The sequence below is a fragment of the Cyprinus carpio genome, chromosome B18 (genome assembly GCF_018340385.1).
Source record: "Cyprinus carpio isolate SPL01 chromosome B18, ASM1834038v1, whole genome shotgun sequence".
Taxonomy (NCBI): Eukaryota; Metazoa; Chordata; class Actinopteri; order Cypriniformes; family Cyprinidae; genus Cyprinus; species Cyprinus carpio.
Window position 1 is genome coordinate 10,367,844 of NC_056614.1, and position 23,488 is coordinate 10,391,331.

Consider the following 23,488-nt stretch of genomic DNA (forward strand, 5'->3'; position numbering starts at 1 on the left):
ACTAAACTGAAGCCTACCTCTCTCATTCTGCACGAATCCAAATGTTTCCATATTCGCGAAAGTATCTGGACGCTAACCTATTATTTATTATGTCAACTATAGGCTTTGTTCTTCACTCGCATTATCGACGTAAAACATCATCCTTCACATATAGGCTATATCAGCAGTGAGGCACTGGTCACACTGAACGGCACAGACTGTACTAAGGACTATTTAAATTGAGCGGTGTAACTTTTTATGTTTCTTTAACTGTATTTTATTTTGATAATGAACAGGCTGCGATGTAAAATTAGCAAAAATTTGTTGTATGTGCGTGTAAGGTATCAACGCGATCACTGCATTGTTTTCCTTACTGTTACTCCATAATTTATGGTCATACCAATGCTGGTTTGTCATACAGATAGAAGCAAAACATTCAAAACAGTAAAGCTTTTGTAAAATAAAGAAAACTGCTTTATGCCGTCTGTTTTTTTTTTCTTCTTTTTCTTTTGTGAACTTCGGAGCATGTTACAATTATCTGAAACTCTGCACAATTTCTTTCTTTCATTTTATTAATCTGTTAATGATTTGAAATATATATGGCTTTAAAATAATCAATAATCATCCGATAAATATTGGCGGCCGATACATCGGTGCATCTCTAATTTGTTTCAAACACATTAAGCTGATAAAGGTTAGCATATTGGAACTTGGACAAAACAGACATTTAATAATAAATAATTTACATTTTAAAATATATTAAAATAGAAAACCGTTATCTTAAATTGTAATGTTGTGCTTCACAATATTACTGTTTTTACTGTATTTTTGAAAAATACATGTTTGTCATAGTAAATGTTTATTGAGCATTTCCTCAAAATTAAGGCAAGTACAGTTTAGATATAAAAAAAAGTTCCAGATATGTAAAAGGTACTGAGAATTTGACAGTTCCTTTCACTTCTGTGCCAGCTGTCACCTGTTATTATCATGCTTTTTGTCAGCTAGGAGAGATCCTCAGGAATAGGAGCATGATATGTGTAATAATTGAAACTGGACAGTTGTAATGCAATCCCTAAATTACGTTTCTTTCCCTTAGGCCATATTTGAGGTAATTTCATCAGAGCACAGTTACTTACACAGTCTGGAGATCCTCGTCCGTCTCTTTAAGAACTCAAATGAGCTCAGCGAGATCATTAACAAAACGGACCATCACCACCTCTTCTCCAACATTGTTGACGTCTGTGAGGCCAGCAAAAAGTAAGAAATTCTCTTGACTTACCTTACCTGAGATAAATTTATAAAATTTGTAGCTTTTAGCTCTGACAGTTTTCTGATATGGTGCTGCTGTTATAGACCTTGGAAGATTAAATTGGCCATTTTCTCAATGAGTATTGGGAACCCGAGTGTGCTGACATCATATATTGACATGAGCTGATAATTTTGCCTCGTTAGGTATTAAGTCTTGTCTTGGCATGTTAGGTTACCTCACAATTTACTAGAGTTTCTCGAAGTGCTCGAAAAATTGAAGATTGCCAGTGCATGTTTAATATATGAAAGTTTTGTCTGAGTTTTGATATGTGAAATGTTCTAAACAGTTCTCATGTTATAAACTAACAACCTGAACTAGATAACTGGTTTTATAGGGATGGCTTGGAGTAGTTTAACATCAGTGCAAAATGTTAGTATTAATTATTTCCAACACCTGCTTGTAAATTGGAGAGACGTCCTGTCCACCTGATGCTTCAGGTAATGAAGGAAGCTGAAACTTGAAACCATCACTTTTGCAGAGACAGATGTTATTTGCTGTGCCAACAGTCTTATGCTCTGAATGCATCTCATGGGAACCTCTTACTTTATCTTGCTCATGGCCATTTTCAGTTTTTATGATATGTAGCAGTTTAAAGGTATAACGGCTGCCTATTGTCATCATTGCTCAAATGTAATGTGATTAGACTTGGACCACATTTAAGGATTGAAACATTGGATTTTGGGTTTTTGTGTGGATGGCAGGTTTAGGAAGCTTTTGGCTCAACTGAGAGCTGTGACGATTAATGCAAACTATTTAAACTTTTGTTAGATTGAATTGAGAGGTAAGTAGCTCTGACCAAAGTTCAGTTTATATGGTGATATAACTCAGCAAAGTGCTGATAAAAGAAACACAGGCAGCCTCCAATAATAGTTTTAATATTGTTTTAATTTACATTGCACATTCAATTTGCCTTTTGGTAGTTTATTTGATTTATTTTACTTATTGTCTGTTAATATAGAAAATTTAATGAGCTATCTGCTATCCTGTGAACTTTTTCAGTACTTGGGTTATTGTTTGTTGTTGTTATTGTTTGTTGGATCTAGTGTCATTTTCATGTTTAATGCCATTAAGCTGTCCCCTGTGCCAAAAATTAAACTTCATTTGTAGTTTGTGTTTTTTTTCTTAATTTCTCTCTTTTAACTTTTTCACTTTCAAATATATGTCACATAACTGATAATTCATAACTAGATACGCATCCAAGATTGGAAGCCTCCATTTACCACTTCACCCATCCAGTCAGTGAGGAGGAAGAGGAATAAAATGACAAAACTTGTGTTTGCCTGTGTATTATGTTTGAGTGCATGTGTTCTTTCCATCAGTGTTGTCCATGTCACATTCCGACACTCAAATGGCCCTGATCCCTGGTGCTCACACTCATGAACAAATGTTCTGTTGAGCCGTAATGCCCTGCAGACAGAATCTACCCCCGCTGACCTCTGGCGAGGAGCACAGAGCAGTATTGCAAGAAATGGTTTCATTTACTGAGTTTGGTGTGCTCTCCATCTGCAAGGAACAATCCAGCTGGAGAGTCTCATTTATGAGAACACACACTTATCCCACACTAATACGGCTCAGTTTTCCGCTTTCATATAGAATGGGGAAAAGTAGTAGATTCTGGATTGCTAAAGATTGAGTTTGGTAAATTTGGCAAGAACGATTGTCACATCAAAAAATTTGTTGATCAGCAACACAATTTATATGAGCTCAGTACTTTTTGAACTCACGCACACACAAACCCTCTTTATGTATTCAGGAACACCATGTCTGCTTGCACAACCCATTACTATGGGTTAGCCTAAGTGAACAGCTGTGTGTTTGTGTGTGTGTTAAGGAGATGTCCTCATCCAGAGCTCTGATGTTGATGACAGTATACTCGTCTTCACAAATATTCCTCTGACCTCTTCACAGCTATGGGCAGTATGCGTCCAAACCCTGTAATCAAAGTCCAGCAGGCTGGAATGACAGCAATAACCACCTAGTGTTCACATATATGGATTAAATATTCACTAGCTGTACTCAGTGGAGGGGTGTCGTAAGGTTGAGCATTCAGCAGACTCAAAACACAGGAGTACGAAAATGGGTCAGACTCATTTGCGTGGACACTTACACATTTAAAGACATCTGGCAGTGAGTACTGCTCCAGTAAAACATAATGAACTTGTGGGATTACTGCATTTAAAACATGCTGTCTAAGCTTATTAAACTTGTGTTTGAGAGAGGGGTTGTGGGATTCTTAGTCTAACAAAAATAATTTTTGAGCTGAATGCCTTGGCAAAACTACACATTGTATACATGCTCAGATGTTTATCATATGGCAAATTTTTTTTGCTTTCAGCTATCAGTAAGAGTGTAGTACTCTCTGAATGCATTTTGCCTTTTTGAAATGTGTTGTGCAGATTTTAATAGTCATCTGACTATAATAATCTGACTATTGTACAGGAGCCCTCAGTATGCTTTTTGCAGGGAAAACTCCTCTGGTGCAACCTGAGGTTTAAATTCCTTGCTCAAAATCATAATGTCTTTAATAAAGTTATAAATTTGGCCTTCTATACCTTACATTGGATAGGATAGTATGGATGAGAAATGTGGAGGAGAAAGCGGGAACAGGATTGGCAAAGGTCCATGAGTCGGGACTCAAATTTGGGTCACCTGAGGTGGCCCACAAGGCTATGTCTTCGGACTAGCTATGGAATTAACATCAGGTGGCACACATGAACCTGCTGAATGGATAGGAGGAGGAGGAGTGGCAACAAGGAAAGGCACATAAAAACACACAGCCAAGCAAAAAAAGCACCAGCTCATCTCAACAATGCATATGTAGAAATAAATGTTGTTACCACATATTTAGGAACATAATGGTTAAAGCCCTTAGGTCTAACGTAGAAAGATATAATTCCTTGAAAGTTCAGCCATAAGGTTTGAAATGTGGGGGACGGGTATTACACAGTTTCCTAAGAATTACCCAATGACACTTGCAACCTTGGGTTAGTCAGTTTCGCTCACAACATGAATTTGTCTCTTTCGGTGTCCATATCTTCCTTGAAGGTTGTAAAATAAAATCACCTCCCCAATGACCATTTCTCAGACACAACAGCAATTCCCTGCCTGAATGTTTTCTAGTCAGTGGATCAATGTTTTCTTCTGAAGGACTGGTTTGGCAGGATGTTTCACGATGAGGCTCATTTAACTCAAGCTGTGCTTCTGAAGAACTGACGTGTACACCCTGCAATAAATCTGATGCTTACGTCCTAAAAAACAAGAAGTCTCTCCCATTCTGAGGTATGATGTTGATTAAATATAAATTAGGCCCAGCAAACAGAGAGACACACAGTTACAGAGAGACATACTGAACTGTTTTGTAATTGCTTTCTTCATTTACTGGCATAATAAGCATCATCAAGTAGCATTTCAAATAAACAAACACAAATACTCTTTTACAAACAAACATTTGTGTAAATCTAAAAACAAGGACATCCAAGAGTTAGCTCTTTTGAAGGAATTAGTTGATGTGATGATGTCATTTACAGTGTCCCACAATCTGGTTGAATATATAGGCCTAGTGCAAAAAAATAGAACTTTGATTCTCTACTGCCATGATTCCCGAACCGAAAAAAATGACAAATGAGTCTGCTTTGAACAGACACTGGGCCTGTTATAAATGACAGACACACAGATGAAAATGCACAGTTGCCTTGATACTGCACCAGAGCAGAAGTGCAAAGCATACCTGAAATGCCCTGCTGCATATGTGTCCGTGTGAGTGTGGGTGTGGATTGTATTGTGTGATGGATTGCTCAGATAACTCAGATTCCACTGTGGTTCCTTGTATTACTGTGGAGAGAGAAACTTTTATAAGTGAAAAAAAAAAATTGATTTTGCCCCTCAAAAATATTCACACTGACAGCAGCTGAAATTTGCTTTCATTAAAGTATGCGTGAACTGGACATGAGGTCAACTATACTTCATTGTATTTCCAACTGAAATTTAAAGGGGTCATATGATGCGATTTCAAGTTTTCCTTTCTCTTTGGAGTGTTACAAGCTCTTGGTGCATAAAGAAGATCTTTAAAGTTGCAAAGAATAAAGTCTCAAACCCAAAGAGATATTCTTTATAAAAGTTAAGACTCGTACACGCCCTCCTCAAATGCCTCGTTTAAACGGCCCCACATGTCTATGTCACAATCTGGGAAGATTTGCATAATGCCGCCCAAATGTTCACACAAAAAAAAGAAGGCGTAACCTTTGATTCTCGCTGTTGCCGCCAGCGCCATGTTGCGGAGACGCTGTTTCGTTGCGAAAGCAAAAATATATTGTTTGGCCTTCCAAAAGAGGACAGACCTAGAAGTTTTTAAGTTGTATTTACAAAACTGTTCTAGAACAGTTTAACCCAAATATTCAGATGTGTGCAGTGCATTTTATGGAGGACTGTTTGATCCTGGGAGAGAAGACTACAATGCTAGCGCTTCTGACTCACAGTCTGTAAGTACGTTTACATATGTAAAGGATTTGCCACTGATGATTCAAACGTGAGTTTTGAGCAGTGTAGACCAGCGGTTCTCATTTCCAGTCCTTGCGCCCCTCTGCTCTGCACATTTTGTATGTTTTTCTTATGGCTTTAGATGTTTGTTCTATTCGAACGTAAGTGCCCTGTGGACATCACTGGATATTCCGCCATGATTCCAGTTAAAAGCGAACGTATATGCAGTGTTGGGCAAGTTACTCTGAAAATGTAATGAAATTACTGATTACTGATTACTCCTTTTAAAAGTAATCATATTACTGTTCTGATTACTTTATTTCAGAAGTAATTAGTAATTAGTTACATTACTAGTCACGTTACTTTTTTCTCCATGAAATCCCAGCAAACACACTCCCGTTAATTTGTTATTAAAGCATCAGCATTCACAGAACACTGCTGCGTGCATGGTTTGGCATGGCAGAATGCCAGCAAAGAGCGCTGCATTTATAATCTCTAAAATACATCTCAGTTCATCTCAGTACATCTCATAATGTCTACAATTCGTGTTATAATGAGAGGATTCGTGAGCACGCAAATTTTAGCGCTGCATTGCTCAATGCTGCAAACGCTGGTTATAGCCTAAATAGAAATTCTGCATAGGCTTGCACCTGTTAATCGTTTATATTTTATATTAGTTTGTGTCACTTTTGTGCAATAGATGAATACCAATTTATTTGTTTAAGATATTTAATGTTTAGATATTTCTATTTTGCAGGAGTCCCGTGAATCATTTTATTCTCTCGCATCCCGCACACACATGATTGTCTACCCACCAGCACTCGCCCATCTTGTCCCGCGCTGCACTCTGTTGTGTCGAGTCTCATGGGAGCAGGTCTCGAATCCACTGGCACTTGACTCGACAGTGCATGTGCTACATCCTTTTTACAATCTCTAGATTATAAAACACTGCATTCTTTTAGCAATGTAATGTGGCAGTAACGTATAGGGACCTCGGCTTGTAACTATACTCTAATGACTATTTTGAAAATTATAACCCGTTAAATTACTCCATTTCTAAAAAAGTAATCAAATTACAGTAACGCATTACTAAGTAATGTGTTACTGGCCAACACTGCATATATGTTCCATTCAAAGTGCATTGAAGTGTGCGAGACATGAATTTAAATTGTATTTATTTACAGAGGTATATGATGTCACACTTGTGTGAAGAGATTGCGCAGCGATTGGATTAATTGTTCACCTCAAGACAAATTTAACAAAAATTTTATTTTGATTTTATGAGGACTTTTAAAGGGGTGTTTATGGGGTGCATTCTAACATGTGTTAATGCTTCATTAAAAAACAAAAAGCATAATTTAACTTTATTCTACACCACTCGGTCAGTTCTCTCATGAACACTCAGATGATTTCCAGGTTTTATGAAGCCCCTCCCTCAGAAATATGCATTGGCCTCAGATTGGTTAGCTGGTCCAGTGTGCTGTGATTCGCTAAACCGCTGCTCTTCTCTAAAGCAGCGCAAAATGGTCTTGCCCCCTTTGTTGCATGTTCCTGGGGGCGGGGTTTATGTAAATGTCTGGGTTTGTGATGTCATGAACCCGGGAAGTAGCTCGTTGTAGTCCCTACGAGCCTTTTTGTAGGCATTAAACTGCCTTAATTTTAAAAGACAATATCTCAGTTTGCATTGAACTTTCAGCGTCGTTACATATTGTTTATGCTCAGCATCGTAACTGCAGATATTGTTTATGCTCAAACAGCAACATAACACACTAGCTAAAGTTTAAAAAGGGAAATCACAATCAACCACCCTTTAACTGTTTAAACCCCCAAGAACAGAAATAGATGTTTGTTTCTTAACCTTGATTTTGCTGCAGAGTATGTGTTTAATAGTTGCCCTTTGTACAAATTTATTTTTAGTCCTGTTCATTTGGACTGCATCGGTTAACTCTTGTCCCTGTAAAGCTGATAGGGCTCCAAACACCTGTAGGAAGGTCCTGAGATCACGGCCCTTGTGCTAACAACCTGACTGACATCACTTCCAGATTTAGCCTTCAGGTTGTGTCTTTCTGTGGTCTATTGTGAGATTGTGAACAAGAGGTCATGCTGGGTTCCAGCACAGATGGCTCTGAGCTGCATCCTCTGGATTACTGGAAAATTGTGAATACCCTGCAACTGTAGTCATGAAGTGTATGTCCTGTCAGGAAAAGCATGTGTGTATGATTTTCATGCTACCATCCCTGCTTGGTCATTTGAGGGGCTTTGGAACATCCTGTGCTCTGATGTGATCATAGGCCTGGGAAAGGAGGTGTTAGAAAACCTTCCTGGCTTTGTGTTGCGTATGTGTATGTGTGTGCGTGTTTGTGCATGTGTAATGACTAAAACAGGGTGCTCCCTGCATCGGCTTTGACTCCTGTTGATGTTATGTGAGACATGTCATATATGCTATTGCTTTCATGCAATTGTTTACCTCCCCTTTCTCCTTCCAGGTTCTTTAAGGAACTTGAGGATCGGCACCAGCAGAACATTGTAATTAATGACATAAGTGACATCGTTTTAAGGCACGCCCAGTCAAACTTTGACCCCTATGTGACATACTGCTCGAATGAAGTGTACCAGCAGAGAACCCTGCAAAGGCTGCTGTGAGTACAACACACATACACACAGACTGTACTGCTTCGACTGAAAGTCACGTCTGGCTTTTATCATTTAGCCCTGAAGATATGAAGCTTTTTCTACACAGAGATCAGATTTCTGTGGAAGGTACCTTTAAAATGGCAAAAGTATATTAAATAAGAGAAAAAATTTAAAAGTTACATTGCCAGAAATGAAAGTGTTAGTTACAAGAACACATTGTGAGATATTAAAGGGGACGTCAGTCACAGTTGTGACATATCAAGTGTCAAGATGGCTTGATTTTGCCATCCCAAAGAAGCACAAAGTCACTTTTATGGACTTTTAAATTAAATTTTCCTTCCTGGTAGAATGACCTGCCCAACTCAATCTGAGCAGCTGAGTCCTTAGCTGTCTTCAAGAATCAGCTAAAAACACATCTCTTCAATCTTTATTTAACCCTCTAACTCTAGCACTCGCTATTCTAATTTTATTCTTAAAAAAAAAAAAACACTTGTCCCTTTTAGACTTGCACTCTATTCATTTGCTGCTTGTTTTCTTAAAAAAAAAAACTATCTTCCTAATCTTTTTGTATTCTGTTTTCTTTTCATTTATTACACAATTAACAAAAGCTAAAAAGACCTCTAAGACTAGCTTGCTCTATTCTTTTTCTATTCTATATTTTCTTTTTATTTATTATATTATTTAAAAAGCCCTTGCTATGTGTACTGCATTAAGCTAACTGAGACGTTATAGCACTTGTATTTCATTGCTCTTTTGCTGATTTTGATTGCTTCCATTGTCCTCATTTGTAAGTCGCTTTGGATAAAAGCGTCTGCTAAATGACTAAATATAAATGTAAAGTAAAATTGTGATAAACAAAGTTTCAAGAGTGTGATTTAATAACTTTTAAGTGAAACAAACTCCCAGATGTGATAGAGATAGAGATGGAGGTGCGACTTAGAGGAACAGTCACAATTGCAACAGATTTTGTCTCACACATGAACTATAAAATCACTTATAATTAATGATCTTATAATTGTGATCTCAAAGTCAAAGTGTAAGATTTAAAGTCGCAATTATAAGGAATAAAAGTGGCAATTACTAGAAATTAAGTTGCAGTTAAATTTTTATTTGTTCCATAGTGATATAGTTTTTCTATATCATAGGAATCACATGACACTCTGCAGTCAATCACTAGTTTAACATTCCATTTATTCCTTCAGAAATAAAAGCCCCTCCTTTAAGGAGCTACTGACAAGGATCGAGGCCCACCCAGACTGCCGGAACCTTCCAATGATCTCCTTCCTTATCCTGCCCATGCAGAGAGTCACGCGGCTGCCCTTGTTGATGGATGTGAGTGACATTATACTGTACCTCGACTTTCGACCTTTAGGCTATGTTAACACGACAATGATGTAGTCAAAAATGGAAATGTTTTTCCCCTGCGTTTTTAAAAAGTTTCAATTTTAGACCCAGCCTGAGCTTTGCTAACATCTCTAATGCTGACATAAACATCTAGCTCTCTTGTTACTGCATTTTCAGTCTTTTGACATTTATCTTGTGCTTTGATTATGTGGATTAATTTGACCTGGAGGATGTTCACTGTTACATAAGACATCAAATTAAGCCAATTAAAATCTCCTGCTACTTCGTTTTTCTTTCTTTTTTCTTCATAATTTGCTCTCAAATTTACACTCTTCTCTGTCCTTTTAGTTTCATTCAGGTTTTAGCTTTTAGGGCCTCCCTGTTTAACCATAACAATTCTGTTTAGATTAATTTATTATTGCTTGAGACTTTTCTACAGTATTTCAGCATAAATAAAGGAGCTGAGTTGATTTGAAGCTTTTTACTGTATTTCAGGCATGGTTTAAAAGGGTTGGTGTTGTTTCCTCTATTGTCTTCCTCTACTCGTCTCTATCCTTCCCTCCTTCCTGTAGACCTTTTCTTGCTTTCTCACCCTCTCATCTTTCCAATGCTTTGTCGATTTGTGGGTCCCCTGAGGTGGCAGTGGGCTTCCTAGTTTAGGACAGCTTGGCTGGCTGACTCTGAGCATGAGAATGCTGGGGTTGGTTTTCTGTCCTTCTCTCTCTTTCTTCCCACAGCTCAGAAACAAGTGAAACTCTAGCTGGGAAATATCAGACAAGCGTGAGAAAATTTTGAGAGCCCTCCATCAGAGATAAAGTGTTTGAAAAGCTTCAGGAACAATAAACCAAAAGCTATTGTACAAACAGGAAACAAGTTCTGATGCAAGTCTGTTTTAGATTTACAGCATATTAAACTGTGTACTCAAGCACCAACAGTTCAAAGATCATTTTGATTTAAAATGTTTTTGTCTTGTAGACCATATGCCAGAAGACGCCCAAAGATTCAGCCTCTTATGAGGCATGTAAAAAAGCTCTGCATGTTGTCAGCAAGGTGAGAAATGATGAGAATTGCCACTGTAGGTTTTTCTAGTGTTGTCTGAGAGAGCCTTAGTTAATAATCACCTTTTTTTTCCTGTATGTGTGTATACGCAGCTTGTGAGGAAATGTAATGAGGGTGCTCGTACAATGGAGAGAACAGAAATGATGTACACCATCAATTCCCAGTTGGAGTTTAAAATCAAGGTAAGAGAATAATACAACCTGTGAAAGGAATTTAACCATTCTACTGAACAACTGATGATTCTTTTAATACTTTTTTTAAGAAAGCACCCACTGATCCACACTGTATACTAGGGATGCTCATATTGACCGTTTAAGTTTTAAAATTTTGACTGATTAATACTATCAGTTAAACGGTTTAAAATGTTTTTTTAAGGTTCTTTTTTTTAGTTTGCTGCATGGTTTAAAAATAAAATAGCCTACTATATAGCTTAGCCTATATTTATTAACTCACGGAGAGCGTCGGCACGCGCAACCACACACGTGACACATGCCTGCAGAATGTTTTTTTTTTCCAAGCAAGGGAAGCAGAATGAAGCGAGTGAAAAGAAGCACTGTGTGGGATCATTTTAACAGAAAGGGCGACGAAGTTACCTGTAAATTATGCGGGGCCGTATTAAAATACAGCAGTAGCACAAGTACGATGCAGTACCATTTACGAAGCAAACACCCTAAAGCTTCGAGTGATGAAGGGCAACAAACTTTGCCCTCCATGTTATCAGGGAGAAGATGCGATGAACGGCGATCTGAGGAGATAACGCAGAGAATCTGTTCAATGGTAATTTTTGCACAAACGGAGAAAGAAGCCGCAAAAGCAAAACTTATTGAAATGTGTGCTGCTTTGGAAAAGCGCTTCCCGAAGCTGGAAACTCTAGCGAGACGTTACCTGTGTATTCCCGGTACTGTCCCATCGGAGAGGGTGTTTTCTGCCGCGGGTCTAATTGTCAACAGGCTGCGCTCCAGACTGACCCCACATCACGTTGATATGTTGCTTTTTTTAAATAAAAATTAGACACGGTGTTGATGTAGGGCTGCTATTTTTATTTAACGAAAAATCTTAGTCTAACGAAAAAATTGCCGGTTTTTGAAAGCTTCGTTCAAATGGATTCAGTGTTTTCTTTTTGTCATCTTAATTTGTTAATTATTTAAGTTTAAAAAATATATTTAGTGTAGGCCTATTTTGTTTTTTATTTGTATTATTTTATTCTATTTTTCTCTCACTGTCAGAAATGCTGCAGGTGCGTGGAAATTTAAACTGAATCCAGGTTCTGTTGTTGATCTGTTCTGTATGCTGCTGTTTGCACTTTGCACGTTAAAATAAACCCTTTGATTAAAAAAAAAAAAAAAAATGTTTGTATTTTTTTAAAGGGTCACAGATACGCGTCAATTTTATTTGTATTTAATGCCAATTCAATATTATAATCTTATCAGTTAACGGTTAATAATCGATTAACGAGCGGCGGTTGTCGGTCGGGAAAATTAATCGAAATGAGCATCCCTACTGTATACTAGTAATAATGGGCTATATAGTGGACTATATACTAATCATACTTGATCATTATTAATGAAAGTATCTATAAAAAAGAAAGTAAAATCAAAGCAGTCTTCTGAATGTGTAAATTTCAAAGTGAGTTTATGCGCCAAATTAAATTTTTAAGCAAGTTTCAAACATTTTCTGTCTGTCCGATCAAACAGACGCTTTGGTTGAGTCTACGTTTTGGTCTAAGGCCCCTGATATAATGGCAGGGGAAACACTGCAAGAGGGAAAGGATCTGGATCTGGTTAAATTTGGATCTCATAGCTTAAGCAAGAGTTTAGACTGTCACCTTCATGTAGTACCTTGTACCAAAAGAAGCAAGTAAACCTGTGGGTTTTTGCTGCTGTTTATTTTACTTCTAGAACTTGTTCACACATTCTCACCTGATACAAACATGCTACTCACTCGCTGTGGGTCTTGTGTTCATCGTGAGGTATGTTTCCCTACGTTAAACATACTTTGCATACACAGTACACAGTGATGCATTGGACACACTCATTAATGCAAACATATTCACAACCTGCTGCTTGAGCATTGTGGGAAAGTTCTGGTGGCACATTTGGTACGGGCAGTTGTCTAGAGGGTTCTGCATAATCACAAGACATTGCTGAGTCCAACTGTTAGAAGGTCAGTAGCTCTCAGAGTTCTTTCTGACTTCATTTCTAGCAGTTGCAGCAGTACAGTACGTGTCATAGTGTGACTTTATTGCTTATTTTAAACCTTATTATTTCACAATTACCAGACTTCCATAGATAACAGTCAGTGGATATCATGTACTAGCCATGTGATATCTGCATGAAAGCATTTTCACGAACAAATCACTTCCCAAAGAAACAAAATCAAGTTTTTCTTCTCATTTTATAACATTTTACTTGTTCATACATCGCAGTAGATAAGAAAATACAATTGCAGCTGCAGTTTCAATACCAATTTTAAAATGTTAGTTGTGTTTGAACTTGACAAGATGGCCATTACGCAAAGATATTTTTGCATATCTTCCCAGGTGTCCTAAGTGAGAGCGTAGTATGTTTGATAAGTGAAAAGAGGCTTTGTGAAAATCCTTTATATGGAAATGGTTTGGCCATGATTTATATAAATTAACACATGGTTGCGACTCAACATTAGAAAATTAAAATTAAATTAAAAGAACAAATTGTGAAAAAAAAGTAATCGATCAATTATGAAAACATTAAATTTTTAATATTGTGATAAACATTACATTACATACATTTTAATAATTTGGCAGTGCTACATCTGAAAAACAACTAGGTATGGATATTGTGTACCATTTTTAGCTTTAAAAACTCCTAGACAGAGCAAAATTAAAGCAATCACGGCTGTCTTTGGTGTTCCATTTGCTGCCCTTCTTTGCCTACAAAGTCAAATTTCTTTGCATTGTATTTCCTCTTGAGACAGATTTATTTATGGGTCATTCCGTGTCAACTCAACCAGAGGTCCCCGGCTCAAATTTTTGATTTTGCTAATATTTTTTTCTGAAGAAAGATAGACATGTATAGTGATCAAAGCCAAAATATTAAATGTCATGGATGAATATTTACTGTGTAATCCACTCTTTTGTATAGGGGGGTCAAAATGGCAATTTTCACCTGAGATTCAGAGTCAGATTACGGGGGGTAAAAAATGACTTCAGAAAGATGGCAGCATTATAATGTTAATTTTACACAGAGATTGGTAAATCTGTTGACTTTAGCCATCTTTGTTGCATTATGTGTCAATGGTTACCATTCAAAAATGGGGAAACAGCACTTTTCAAGTTTTTTCTCCAAAGTTTGCATGCCTGTAACTCAAGAAGTCTTAAAGATATCTTAATGCCCTTTTAGATATTGGGTCTTAACAAACGTTCATTTTAAATGGTTATATCTTTACATGTCTGCATGTTTATCTTTACATGTTTATCTTTCTTCAGAAAAAAATATTAACAAAATAAAAAATTTGAGCAGGGGAAATTTCTGAAATTTGGTTGATTTGACACGGAATGACCCTTATTCATTTATTTATTTAAAAATATATATTTTTTATTGTTTAGCAATTACAAATGACCAAAATGCACATCCCTATCTAATTATTCATGTCTGTTGTTTGTTTTAAAAATGAGGTCTTGTTAACTTTCTTCATGTCGATCATGTTGCATTGAAACATTAATGATTCTGTCTGGTTTTGACATTTTTTTCCTTTTACACTTTCTCTCTGCAGCCGTTCCCACTGGTGTCATCCTCCCGCTGGATGGTGAAGCGTGGTGAGCTAACAGCTTTTGTAGAGGAAAATGGCATCTTTTCCAAAAGAACGTCTCGCCAGCATGTCTATTTCTTCCTCTTCAATGATGTCCTCATTGTCACACGAAAGAAAAGGTGAGCTGGAGACCACAAATGAGAGCTCTCATACTGTGTCCAAATGTACCTCTGTTCTTTCCCTGCTGTTATTGTGCCCTGGGGGACTATAGAGAACTATAGAGAACAGGAAATTATTGGGCTAACGTAGATGGATGTGGAGGTAAAGCTTGCGTGTACAGGTGGGTGTGGATTGTTGCAGAGGTAGGATAAAGTTAACTACATCACTCATACCAAAGAAGAAAAACAGAACCTAAAATTTTTTATAAGTAATATAATGTATACTGAGAGTGCATAACTTTTGTATTTAAATAATCAGGTGATGAGAATTGACCTTTTAGGGCTGAGACCTCTTAAGAAAAGGTCTGACATAAACTGTGTCTGCATGAGAGCCATCACACAACCCACCACAAGACATGTCCGAGCATCTGCACTACCTTCCAAAGTGTATCTGTGATCATCTTTCAACTGTTATATACATTGTTAAGCGGGATTTTGATATTTTACTGTTGGCCAGTACTCCACATTGATTTAGAATCTTACTATATTCTGGTGCAAATTATAGCAGATGGCAAACTAAATTCGCAGTGCTCCTCATTTTGCATTTTCTGCATTTTCTGCTTAAGAAAAAAAGTTATAATGGTATAAAAATGGTATGAGTAATCTGTGTTCATGTGTTACATGGTTTTTAAGCCCGTTTGTATAGGGCCTGCTCCCTGCCGTATCACAGTGCTAGTCATCCTGTGAGTGAGTCATGTTGTTTAGCAGAGTTTTAAAATTTTTCTTTCCTAGTAATTTTTGGGAACATTCTGCATGCTATGACAAAGGGGACGACCTCCAAGAAAACAAGATGGTTTTCATTTCTACTCCATTTTGGCAAATACGGCCCACAAACGCTCTGTTTGGGATTTAACAGAGAAATAAAAAGGAAAAAGAAAAGGTTTATTTAATCAACGGGCGATGTTCATTCTGATACGCGGACTGTATAGTATGTGTGGGGAGTCACGCTGCTCGCTCAGATCTGAAGCAAAACATACCTGTGCACGCCATCATGGTCTCCACTCTTTCCCTCTTCTCATCTCCTCTCTCTCTCACTCTCTGTCTTTCCGCTCCACTGTTTTTTACTCATTTTCTCTGGTTATGTAACTTGTTCTTAAAAGCAGCTGGTTATTTAACCTCCTTTTCTCTTCATTTTTGAATCTCTCTTTCTGCCACATACACATTCACACACGCATGGGCAGAAGTTTATTTTGTCATATCCATTTTGGAGAATAATAATGTTTATCAGCGTTATAAACAGTAGAAAAGGACATTATGTTCAGTACACTGTTTTTAGGTATCGAATGGTTCAATTATTGTACAAGTACACAGGGATGGTTATCAAAGTGTACATGTACAAAAAGTTTAACAAAAGTTTCAGTATCATACAGCAATGACATCATCCATCTCTCAGATTTGGAATTGCCTAAATACAGCATTCCTTTCATACCAGCACAGGGGCCTGTGTGTGTGTTTCCATGAAAGTGTGTGAATGTTTTGTCCTGGTGCTGGAACATTTCTTGGCTGCTGAAAAGGATGTCATTACAGTGGTAGGAACATCTGATTGCTCCTGTAATATGTAGTTGTAATATGTGATATGTCAGGAGCAGACGGTAGTGTAATTGTCCAGCACTAAGTTTGCTGATTGGAAAGCTGGTAAAAATTTATTAGTGCCAGTCCAGTTCCCCTTAGGGCCAGAACTGAGACAGGTACATATGGTCGGTGTCCCTTGACAGATTGCAAGGGCGCAAGCTAAATAGAAATTTGCAGACATCAGGATTGTTATACTTTTTGTGTGTACACATCAGCAAAAACTGATGAATGCGTGGACACACTTGCCCTCACAATATGATCAAAATCTTATTTCACGATAATCAAATACATCACAGTAGAATTATTTTACTTATTTAATTGGACAAATAGAATACAATTAATCAAAGATACAAATGACAAAATCATTGCTTTAAGTTTTTCAGCTTTAACCCTCTGAGGTCTGGGGGTTTTGGGGGCATGGAGAAGTTTTGACATCCCCTGACTTTTGTGCTTTTTTCAGTTGCTTATAAATAGATACCTGGCAGTACAAACTGGGCTACAATAATATGTAAATATCATGTATGTACATGATTGTGTTTTTGAGAAAACAGCGTTTATGTGTGGTTAGTAAAAAACTACAATTTTGAAGTCACTGAAGGTCATAAAAAAAATAGATAGAGTTTGTTTGTTAGAATTTCTTTCATGGATGTTGTTTGTTGGATTTTTTTTTTTCTTAAATGATGTTGTGATAATCTTGTTTACTCACTCACAGAAAACAATAGATTGATTTAAATTTTCTAAGACACTTTGTTTCAAAAGGGCATATGCGAGTAGGCGTCAACTATCATGAATATTTGTGTAATTCACACATGGGAAGACAAAGACCCACATAATGAGCTGCATAATGAGCCTTTCAGCCAGGTGTGTGACTGAGAGGGAAGAGTTACAAGTAAGAATGTGAGGACAAAATAAATGTGTATATTTTTATGTTTGTAGTTTATTTAGAATATATTTAATTATCCCACAAAATAACTTGAGATTCACTTGCGATTGCAGTTAAACAGTTTATTAGGAACAATCAAAGCTGACTTTCAAAGCTGAATTTTTAGCATCATTACTCCAGTCACACAATCCTTTAGAAATCATTCTAATATTCTGTTGTGTTGTTCATTCACATTGTTTCTAGATTGTCACTGCCAATACTTGTAGAAACAATGTGAATGAACAACACAACAGCTTAAGTAGCAAATTTTGCAAAACACAAAATTTGTTTCACTGCCAATACTTTTGGCCATGACTGTACATATACACATATACCTATATACACACCAGAGTATGTGAGCGGAGTGGAGTGGCAACAATTTCCCCTCCACGCTCAGAGCATTTAATAATTAAAATAACTCTGCTCCAGCTCCACTCCGGATTCACCATTTCCCGCTCCCACTCCACTCCGCGCTCACTGATACCAGAAATACCACTCCGCCTTTGCTCCGTGGCTAAAGAATTTCAGTATGTTTGAAATATTATGTTCATAACGTAACCTATATTAAAATAAAAAATAAATAAAATAACAAGAGAGTTTCAAAGTGGCTTAGGTTATTGTGTGCAAACTTTTTTTCCTACCACATGCCAAACTAATAACATGGTTGTCAGCATTAAAAGGTACAATTGCTGCTTTCTGCTATACAAATTTTGTTTGTGATGAAAATAACAGTACATTTTCGTCAGTTATTTTATCTACAGATCGATGCTCTTACAGATTTCTGCTCATTCAGAATCAGATACAGATGAAGTAACGTATGCATTGTAAGATTACATTTGTTTGAATGCACTATTGCGAAAGTGATTGCGTGTGAATGTGCTGTACCTGTTTAAATCATGCTTTAACCTGAAAATATTCAGTAAAAAGAACAGACAAACTCCTTGAGAACTAGCCTATAACTTCCCGCTCGGCTATTGTCGTCATTATAACCTTCTGATTTGAAAGATCTATCTGTATCAATCTATAGCTAAATATGTTTAACATGTGAATTCTTGCTAAATATGCAGTTATATTACGGGGCGTTGGCATGAATTGTACTCGTGATGGAGCAGTGGTGGAGCGCTCTTGGAGCGAGTAAAAACGTCAACGCTCCGACTTTTAAAAAAATCCGCTCGTCGCTCTAGTCAAAATCACACCGCTCCACTCCGCTCTGCTCACATACTCTGATACACACACACATATAAATATATATTAGTGCTGACCAACAATTACAATTTTTAATTGTGATTAATCGCATGATCTTCTGCAAAATCTACAAAATTAAATAATCAGTTCAAAAGTAGTGTATTGTGCACTTTTTTCATTTAAAAGTACTGCTATATGAACAAAAGTGCAATAACATTTGGTTTGCAAACACTTTAAACAAATATGGTGCTTTTATAAAGCAGTATTCCTTTTTCATAGTAGAAGTTAAAATATTTCTTGTAAATCTTAACTTATAACATTAATGTAATTAAATTAAATATAAAACCAAAGCTATTTGCCACTGCCAGGGCATTAACGTTTTTATAGAAAATATTTTATAGTTTGTCAGAAAAACAAGTTATGCTCAGAGTCCAGAGCCTCGATCATAACATTATGACAGGCGCCTTCCGAGTACAGACCTGCAACTATCGTGGGATCCAACGCAGCAGAGTGTGGCATGGGACAACACTTGATGGACGAGTGCGGGATTGGGCGAGAAAAGACTAATGTGTGCAGGATAAGGGTGTATCACACTAGGCAATCTGAACTCTGCCTGAGCGCATTTGACCCCCAAAGCCCAGTTCGTTTGACTAGTGATCGCTCCGTGTCCCAGTTCGTTTAGCTGTCCCTGGCTCGGTTGGAAGAGGTGGGCCAGAGCACAGTTCAGTTGGGCTCGGGCTCAGGCCACAAAGTTAACAAAATGATGCACTCCACTGAGCTGAGCGACAGCACTTCTCTGCTGCCTTCAAGTGCTATCGGAAACTTCCTATTTCCCACTTATGAAGTTGTGAGCACTTCACGTAAGAGCTGCACTGCTGCAGTCTTAGGCCCACCCCAAATGCTCTCATTGGTTGAGACCCGTGATGACACCCATCCCGAGCCAGTGCTGATCAACATCCCACCCCTCCTGTGACCCATGATTTGTCTGTATGTGTATTCAGAGCCAGTGAACAACAGAACTGCTCTTAACTGCATTAAAGCGCAGTAATATAATTGTCGGCATTAATCAATTAATGCGTTAACGTGAAAATAACATGTTAAATTGCCCAGCCCTAATAGTTGGTCTATGTCTCTCTCTGTCACACTGACTCTTTCTATGTCAGCGTGTTTCTTCCAGACTTCAGTTTAATTGTAATGGTCCCTCTCTGTCTGTAGAATCTGTTATCCTCTGCCTGTGGAATGCAAATGGCATTGTAATTGTGTCGGGCAGGGCCCAGAGGTTGTACAGGAACTGAACAGGAGGATCTGACTCCACTTATTCAATTACAGTATCTCTACATAAACACAGTTAATTATCAGCTGAAGACATGCTAAGTAATGCCACACCACTAGCATTTATTTGCTTTTATAAATAGCATGTGCATTCGCATAAACAATTTAAAAGTCAGTGTCAGAGGACAAACTTGGTCTCAGATCATTGCTTAATAGAAAAATATTTTAGCTTTACTGTTGACAGAAATACAGTTTAATATACTGTACAGATGTGTCAAAGGATGTATAATAATAACAATAATAACTTAAGACATTTCTCGAAATATCTTCTGTATATCTTCACCTATGTATTCCACCATGCTCTGTAAATTATAACTGAATTTGTATAATACAAACGTGAAAGTACAATTGTGTGATTTAACCTTGAATATTTCTTTAATCTAAATCTCTGACTCTCTTTGTCTGTTTTTTCTCAGTGAGGAGAGTTATACAGTTATAGACTACGCACTGAGAGATCAGATATATGTGGGGTCATGTCAGGCAGAGGACCTGAATCTCTCTCCAGTCCGTAGCACTGCAGGAATGCTGACATCACGACAGAACGTTGCCAGCCACCTGTTCCAGGTCAGATTCCGCAGCAACCACTCTGGATACAATGTCACCATGATCTTGGGAGTGGAGCTACTGTAAGTATTTGCATATGAGTCCAGCAGTATAATAACAACAACAACAATAATAATAACGATAAGGTCACACTTAAGTTTGGGGATCAGTTCACACTATTCTATTTATTAACTTATTAACTAATAAGGCATTAATATGTGCTTCAAAAGTACTATCAAACAGCCAATATGCTTGTAATATGCGTGCTAATAAGCAACTAGTTAATAATGAGAACTGGTCCCTAAACTAAAGTGTTACCAATACGGATAATGCAATCTTAAAACTTTTTTTTTTTTAATTGAATATAATTTTGAAAATAAATTAATGAATTAAAAATAATAATAATAAATAAAAATAATGAAATAATGTCATTCTAATATGATGATTTTGTGCCACTTATTATATTACACTTATTATTATCAGTGCTATAAAATATTTCTTTAATAGAAAAAGAACAGTGTTTATTTAAAAATAGAAAACTTTTATAACATTATCAGTGACTTTACTGTCACTTATTACTGTATCATTGCTGAATAAAAGTATTATTGTTATTTCTTTTTTAATCTTATTATTGTATTTTCTTTTTTAATTTTTTAAAATATTCTTACGCATTAATTTATGTCATTTAATGAATTATGTGATTCTGTATCTGTCTGAGGTTACTGAACTGGACATGTACTGACATACCCTTTAATTGAAATGACAGATTTTAACTGCTCCTTCAAAGGGAGTTTCCATGTATTTTACCACCCCATCAGTCATCACACTGCAGGAGTGAATGTACCGGCACAAGATTTATCAAAATGTAATCCTCTTTCAGGCATTTTCCCAGTGCACTGAACAAACATAACCTGAGATATTGAGTACTGATTTGCTTTAAAGATCTACTTTACGATTTGTGATAAGTGGTTGGTGGTTTTGAATAAGGGTTTGTTTGAAACTGTAGCTGTAGGTGATGTGTTTAGTCACCTTTATTTATATAGTGCTTTTAACAATACAGATTGTGTCAAAGCACTTTACAGTATTAAATAGAAAAATAATGTGTCAATAATGCAAAATGACAATAGGAAACACTCAATTTTCAATTAAAGGCAGTTCATCATTGAATTCAGTGATGTCATCATCCAGCTCAGTTCAGATTAAATAGTATCTGTGCAATCAAGTCGACGATATAAGTGAGTGAGTGACGTGACATACAGCCAAGTATGGTGACCCATACTCAGAATTCGTGCTCTGCATTTAACCCATCCAAAGTGCACACACACAGCAGTGAACACACACACACACAGTGAACACACACCCAGAGCAGTTGGCAGCCATTTATGCTGCGGCACCCGGGGAGCAGTTGGGGGTTCGGTGCCTTGCTCAAGGGCACCTCAGTCGTGGTATTGCCGGCCTGAGACTCGAACACACAACCTTAGGGTTAGGAGGCAAACTTTCTAACCATTAGGCCATTAGTCTATTTAAATATGAATCCTGCATGTTCTGCGCATCTCTGTCAATGAATGTTGCAGACACGCGGTTCCATTTACAACACATATACTCAAGCACGCGTGATGCTCCCGCTGATTTCAGCGTCTGCTGTCTCACTAAATGAGGACGTAAATACGTGAACAACATATCCAGAACTGCTCTGAGAGTCACTTCATGAGCATTTGACCGTTTGATTTGAGTAAAACTAGCGTCATATCACATACACAGTACTGTAAAGGTATTCACGGCAACCCGTCAAAATAAAAGTCCGGTTTGATTTGAAGTCTATTTTTCAGTAGAATGTACATCTACTAAGAATCTACTACTACTAAAATAGGCTATGAAACAAACATTTTTTTAAGGAATAATCACACAACATTTCTTCCATGTTTTAATTTTAATAGTAAATCCCCTTTATTTGCCAAAAAATAAAGTTTGCTTTATTTTCAATAATTAAAAGTTAAATGCAATTCATGTTTTATGCCTTCATTTGATAAACAAACAGAATTTCTGAGGGGGAAAAAAATCACAAGGCTACTTTACTAATAAAAAATGTAAAAAAAAAAAATAAAATAATAAAAAAAAAAGAATAAATTAAGTTGTTTTATGCATTCAAATAATTAGACCTGCTAAAACACAGAATCTGGTAACAATAAAAAAAAAATATGGTGAGAAAAAATAAAACATTTCATAGGGCCCTAAAACATGTAATTTTTGTTAAGCTTTTATTAAACTGATGTGAAAATGTATACATTTCATGGTTTTAATTAATAAGACATGCATTTTTGATTAATAAACTTTAATTTAATTATTAAAAAGGAGTTGAGAAAAATTTAAACAGAAAAAAACAGAATCCAGAAAAATTTAAATGGAAAAAACGGAATTTGGAAAAAAATAACATGGAATTTAGGAAAAAATAAAATGGATTTCATAGGGCCCTACATAGATGCCATTCTTCTACCAATGTAGCAAGTACATTGGGTGTAATGGGAAGTGTTCCCGGTTCCGGTTGTCCTAATTAATGCAGTGTAAAAATCCTTTAACGTATTTGAATATTAGAAATGTGTTAGTGTGTTATGTGTATGCCAGGTTAAAGAGATGGGTCTTTAATCTAGAATTAAACTGACAGAATGTGTCTAGTGTGTAGTGCCAAGAACTGCTCATTAAATACATTAATAATGTTGAACAGAGACATTAGAACATTACAACAGTGTTTTTGCTATTGATTTGAGGACTGAGGTCAAGTATGGGGATGAAAAAATTAACAGAGAATTGCACATTTGTATCATTCCTTTACTCTCCATCTCTCAATAAATAAATAAAAGACCTTCACATAATCATCTTCCTTCCCTCTTCTGACCTTTAGAAATTAAGACCGTCTGTAGCTTCTGTACCTTTAAGACTTCTCTATGTAAATAGCCCATTCACTTACAGTAAATATAGCCTGTCTGGCTCCACTCTGTCTGTAAACCTATTTGCTTTAAAAGCTTGAGGAATGATAAAGACCCTTAAAGAACAGTTAAAGACCTTTGTCATACAGTTAAAAGAGTGATATGCTTTGGTTCCATGCAATTTTATGACAAGTTCTCAGTGCTGCGTTTGAACAGAAAAAGGCCTAGAAATGACAGTCCAAAAGACAAGAGTCATATCGAAAGA

The 23,488-nt window shown here is 36.8% G+C and overlaps 1 protein-coding gene across 4 annotated transcripts in view; it reads left to right on the plus strand.

Annotated features, from left to right (window-relative positions):
- LOC109080821 (rho guanine nucleotide exchange factor 26-like) overlaps positions 1-23,488 on the plus strand; it is a 62,972-nt gene that overhangs the window by 32,419 nt on the left and 7,065 nt on the right. For all 4 annotated transcript variants that reach the window (XM_042743789.1, XM_042743790.1, XM_042743788.1 and 1 more), the window contains 7 exons: positions 1,076-1,236; positions 8,251-8,403; positions 9,601-9,730; positions 10,718-10,792; positions 10,894-10,983; positions 14,552-14,706; positions 20,173-20,382. In XM_042743789.1, coding sequence (XP_042599723.1) covers positions 1,076-1,236; positions 8,251-8,403; positions 9,601-9,730; positions 10,718-10,792; positions 10,894-10,983; positions 14,552-14,706; positions 20,173-20,382 — 974 coding nt within the window. The remainder of the gene's footprint in view (positions 1-1,075; positions 1,237-8,250; positions 8,404-9,600; positions 9,731-10,717; positions 10,793-10,893; positions 10,984-14,551; positions 14,707-20,172; positions 20,383-23,488) is intronic.